Below are 6000 nucleotides of genomic sequence, written 5' to 3'. Positions count from 1 at the left end.
TGATGATAATAATAATATAAATAATCCTTTACAGTCCATATGATAGCAATGTATCCTTCTATGATAATAAACAGTAGATAGCCCTGTATAGTCTATATGAAACCAAAGTATCATTTTATGATATAATATTATTATTATTATATCACAAAAGGATACAATGTTTTCATATAGATTATACAGGGCTATCTACTGTTTATTATCACTATTATTATTATCATAGAAGGATACATTGTTATCATATGGACTGTATAGGGATTGTTTATATTATTATTTCATCATAAAAGGATACATTGTTATGTAAACATTTTAGAAGGATACATTGTTATGTAAAGATCATAAAAGGATACATTGTTATGTAAAGATTATAGAAGGATACATTGTTATCCTGTAGACTGAACAGGACAATCTAATATATTCTATTCTTCTTCTCAGGTATTGGGGAGATGTGATGAGATCGGAGAGGGAAGCTCAGGAAGAGAGAATAAAGTCGCCCTCTGAAGTGTAAACTCGCCCCCTGACTCGCCCTATGGGGGGTCAGTCGGAATCTCCATTGTAAATAAAGTGATTGGCCATGCAGAGGATACATTGGTTGTATTGGGATCTCTTGGAGGGACCATGGACTGGCAGTGGGAGGGTTACCAGTACAGGTGGAGCATTGCAGTAACCTATAGCAACCACCCAGGTGTCAGTGTGTGCGGTGTAATTCCAGTTTCTGCACTGGGAGTCTCATGAGGGGGGAGGGGGGTCTCTGCGGTGTCACATTTCAGGGAGGGGACAGCCAGGTACACTCAGGTGACCCAACTGGACAAACAGAGAGAGGCGCCTGAGGGGGGGAGGGTAAAGAAAGTCTACACAGAGGAGCCTGGGGGGAGAGTCTGCAAAGGACAGGATCATAGGAGACTGCACACAGCTACAGAGACTGCAGGTACAGCATTACAAGAGACTGCACACAGCTACAGAGACTGCCAGGACAGGATCATAAGAGACTGCACACAGCTACAGAGACTGCCAGGACAGGATCATAAGAGACTGCACACAGCTACAGAGACTGCCAGGACAGGATCATAAGAGACTGCAAGTACAGGATCACAAGAGACTGCAAGTACAGGATCATAGGAGACTGCACACAGCTACAGAGACTGCAAGTACAGTAATACAAGAGACTGCACACAGCTACAGAGACTGCCAGGACAGGATCATAGGAGACTGCACACAGCTACAGAGACTGCCAGGACAGGATCATAAGAGACTGCAAGTACAGGATCACAAGAGACTGCAAGTACAGGATCATAGGAGACTGCACACAGCTACAGAGACTGCAAGTACAGTAATACAAGAGACTGCACACAGCTACAGAGACTGCCAGGACAGGATCATAGGAGACTGCACACAGCTACAGAGACTGCCAGGACAGGATCATAAGAGACTGCACACAGCTACAAAGACTGCCAGGAAAGGATCAGTGAGAGACGGCACAGGAATTTAGCAGAGACGGCACCGCCCTATAGAGCGCTAATTAAAGTACACCCAACAACAGGGGACACCGCATGGAGAAAGTGGGGGGAGGAGAGACCGCGTCACCAGAATAACAGCTGGAGACATCCCAGTATAAAGCAGGTGAGTCAGTGAGCCTGGCATGCATTGATAGAAGAAGTGCCAACATTGTACCTACAATCAGAGAGCGCTGTGCACACTGCCAGACCCACATTGTACCCACATCCAGAGACTGAGTGTGGAGGTCTCCTGAGGGGATCTCATAGGCAGTCCCCATGGTTTGGATTAAGAGCGCCGCTGTCCTCCTCCTCTCGGGCCGTCTCTCAGGTGAGTGTCTAAGATTATGTCCCCCCAACCCTCCACACACCTTCCACTGCCCCCACCTGCACCTGGTGTGTGCCCCCCAACTGCCACCACTCACAACTGGTGTGTGCCCCCCAACTGTCACCACTCACACCTGGTGTGTGCCCCCCAACTGTCACCACTCACACCTGGTGTGTGCCCCCCAACTGTCACCACTCACACCTGGTGTGTGCCCCCCAACTGCCAACACCTGCACCTGGTGTGTGCCCCCCCAACTGTCATCTCCTGCACCTGGTGTGTGCCCCCCCAACTGCCACCACCTGCAGCTGGTGCATGCCCCCCAACTGCCACCTCCTGCACCTGGTCTGTGCCCCCCAACTGCCGCCACCTGCACCTGGTCTGTGCCCTCCAACTGCCGCCACCTGCACCTGGTCTATGCCACCCCAACTGCCGCCACCTGCATCTGGTCTGTGCCCCCCAACTGCCACTACCTGCATCTGGTCTGTGCCCCCCCAACTGCCACTACTTGCATCTGGTCTGTGCCCCCTTCTCAACTGCCACTACCTGCATCTGGTCTGTGCCCCTTTCCAACTGCCACCACCTGCAGCTGGTGTGTGCCCCCCAACTGCCACCCCTTGCACCTGATCTGTGCCCCCCAACTGCCACCTCCAGCACCTGATCTGTGCCCCCCAACTGCCACCTCCAGCACCTGATCTGTGCCCCCCAACTGCCCCCTCCTGCCCCTGATCTGTGCCCCCCCAACTGCCGCCACCTGCATCCAGTCTGTGCCCCCCAACTGCCACCTCCTGCACCTGATCGGTGCCCCCCAACTGCCACCTCCTGCACCTGATCTGTACCACTCAAATTGCCACCTCCTGCACCTGATCTGTGCCACTCCAATTGCCACCTCCTGCACCTGATCTGTGCCACTCCAACTGCCGCCACCTGCATCTGGTCTGTGCCCCCCAACTGCCACTACTTGCATCTGGTCTGTGCCCCCAACTGCCACTACCTGCATCTGGTCTGTGCCCCCCAACTGCCACTACCTGCATCTGGTCTGTGCCCCCCAACTGCCACTACCTGCATCTGGTCTGTGCCCCCCAACTGCCACTACCTGCATCTGGTCTGTGCCCCCCAACTGCCACTACCTGCATCTGGTCTGTGCCCCCCAACTGCCACTACTTGCATCTGGTCTGTACCCCCCAACTGCCACTACCTGCATCTGGTCTGTGCCCCCCAACTGCCACTACCTGCATCTGGTCTGTGCCCCCCAACTGCCACTACCTGCATCTGGTCTGTGCCCCCCAACTGCCACTACCTGCATCTGGTCTGTGCCCCCCAACTGCCACTACCTGCTCTGTGTATCAGTATGCAGTATTGTATCAGTGTGTGTCAGTATGCAGTATTGTATCAGTGTGTGTCAGTGTACATTGTATCAGTGTGTGTCAGTATGCAGTATTGTATCAGTGTGTGTCAGTATGCAGTATTGTATCAGTGTGCAGTACAATAACTGTCAGGGTGTCAGTAGCAGTGTGAAGGTGCGGAGGCGGGTCACATGACAGCGGCAGGGCAGGGATTTAGGGTGTTCCCAGGGAGAGGTGACAGAGCAGTCGAGTCACTGCAGGTACAGCCATGAGATCGGCCGCTGCCGAGAGGGGGGCCGAGGAGGAGAGCGGACGGCCAGGTAGGAAGGTGGAGAGGGGGGTTACTGGAGGGAATTTCTCAGCACATTCCCCACTATCCTTTCTCTAGTTATGGAAGGTGAAGCTCTGATTGGACATTCCCGGGAGGTTATATAAATCTATAAACAATAATTAATCAATCGCATTGATCGATCGGTCTGAACTGGGTGTCACTGCTGTCTGATGGAGTATTGGGAGGGCGTCTCAGAAACTGGGGGGGCTTTATTCTGGGGTGCACCCCCCAGGTGATTGGAGAGGGGGGGTGAGGGTCAGTTGTTGGTGGAGTAGAATGGATAAGGAGTGATAATCGGTGATAAGGCGTGATAATTGTATGGTGATAAGGAATGTTTGTGGTGATTGGATTCCCCCCCCCCCAGGGGGCGGCCTCACCTCATTGTGAAGATTATGTACAGGAGTCTCACTCCCCCGCCTGAATTGTATGGAGGGGGGAGGGGTGCCTGTGTGTGTATCACTTCCTATTTACACACTGCGGGGCCCCTTCACAGCTGTGTGTAACCGACTGAGCGTTCCTGTTTATCCCATGGAGAAGGGGGAGGGGACCAATATCAAATTGATTGGATTGAACTTTCCAATTGCATTGATTGAATTTACTCCAATAAATCAGTGGGGCCCCATAGACTGATCAGATCACTATTACCCCAATAAATCAGTGGGGCCCCATAGACATCAGATCACTATTACCCCAATAAATCAGTAGGGCCCATAGACATCAGATCACTATTACCCCAATAAATCAGTAGGGGCCCATAGACATCAGATCACTATTACCCCAATAAATCAGTAGGGCCCATAGACATCAGATCACTATTACCCCAATAAATCAGTAGGGCCCATAGACATCCGATCACTATTACCCCAATAAATCAGTAGTAGCCCATAGACATCAGATCACTATTACCCCAATAAATCAGTAGTAGCCCATAGACATCAGATCACTATTACCCCAATAAATCAGTAGGGCCCATAGACATCAGATCACTATTACCCCAATAAATCAGTAGGGCCCATAGTCATCAGATCACTATTACCCCAATAAATCAGTAGTAGCCCATAGACATCAGATCACTATTACCCCAATAAATCAGTAGTAGCCCATAGACATCAGATCACTATTACCCCAATAAATCAGTAGTAGCCTATAGTCATCAGATCACTATTACCCCAATAAATCAGTAGGGGCCCATAGTCATCAGATCACTATTACCCCAATAAATCAGTAGTAGCCCATAGTCATCAGATCACTATTACCACAATAAATCAGTAGGGGCCCATAGTCATCAGATCACTATTACCCCAATAAATCAGTAGGGGCCCATAGACATCAGATCACTATTACCCCAATAAATCAGTAGGGCCCATAGTCATCGGATTACTATTACCCCAATAAATCAGTAGGGGCCCATAGTCATCAGATCACTATTACCCCAATAAATCAGTAGGGGCCCATAGACATCAGATCACTATTACCCCAATAAATCAGTAGGGCCCATAGTCATCGGATTACTATTACCCCAATAAATCAGTAGGGCCCATAGTCATCGGATTACTATTACCCCAATAAATCAGTAGTAGCCCATAGACATCAGATCACTATTACCCCAATAAATCAGTAGGGGCCCATAGACATCAGATCACTATTACCCCAATAAATCAGTAGGGCCCATAGTCATCGGATTACTATTACCCCAATAAATCAGTAGTAGCCCATAGACATCAGATCACTATTACCCCAATAAATCAGTAGGGGCCCATAATCATCAGATCACTATTACCCCAATAAATCAGTAGGGGCCCATAGTCATCAGATCACTATTACCCCAATAAATCAGTAGGGGCCCATAGACATCAGATCACTATTACCCTAATAAATCAGTAGGGCCCATAGTCATCAGATCACTATTACCCCAATAAATCAGTAGGGGCCCATAGTCATCAGATCACTATTACCCCAATAAATCAGTAGGGGCCCATAGTCATCAGATCACTATTACCCCAATAAATCAGTAGGGGCCCATAGTCATCAGATCACTATTACCCCAATAAATCAGTAGTAGCCCATAGACATCAGATCACTATTACCCCAATAAATCAGTAGTAGCCCATAGACATCAGATCACTATTAGCACAATAAATCAGTAGGGGTCCATAGACATCAGATCACTATTACCCCAATAAATCAGTAGGGGCCCATAGTCATCAGATCACTATTACCCCAATAAATCAGTAGGGGCCCATAGTCATCAGATCACTATTACCCCAATAAATCAGTAGTAGCCCATAGTCATCAGATCACTATTACCACAATAAATCAGTAGGGGCCCATAGTCATCAGATCACTATTACCCCAATAAATCAGTAGGGGCCCATAGACATCAGATCACTATTACCCCAATAAATCAGTAGTAGCCCATAGTCATCAGATCACTATTACCCCAATAAATCAGTAGGGGCCCATAGTCATCAGATCACTATTACCCCAATAAATCAGTAGGGCCCATAG

At 48.9% G+C, this 6000-nt stretch overlaps 1 protein-coding gene across 3 annotated transcripts in view; it reads left to right on the top strand.

The window, feature by feature from the left end:
- Positions 1 to 1387: 1387 nt before the first annotated feature.
- Positions 1388 to 6000, top strand: part of LOC309554370 (activated CDC42 kinase 1-like) — a 30678-nt gene continuing 26065 nt past the window's right edge. Inside the window, exon 1 of one of the 3 annotated variants that reach the window (XM_082256035.1) lies at positions 1388 to 1617. Coding sequence is in view for 2 of the 3 variants with exons in the window: in XM_082256033.1 (XP_082112159.1) it covers positions 1770 to 1821 (52 nt within the window). In the remaining variant the exon portion in view is untranslated. The other 2 variants (XM_082256033.1, XM_082256034.1) reach the window with 2 other exon arrangements.

The sequence above is a fragment of the Pelophylax lessonae genome (genome assembly GCF_965119305.1).
Source record: "Pelophylax lessonae genome assembly, chromosome: 4".
Lineage (NCBI taxonomy): Eukaryota > Metazoa > Chordata > Amphibia > Anura > Ranidae > Pelophylax > Pelophylax lessonae.
The sequence above is the reverse complement of the archived record's forward strand: the minus strand, read 5'-3'. Positions and strand labels throughout refer to the sequence as shown.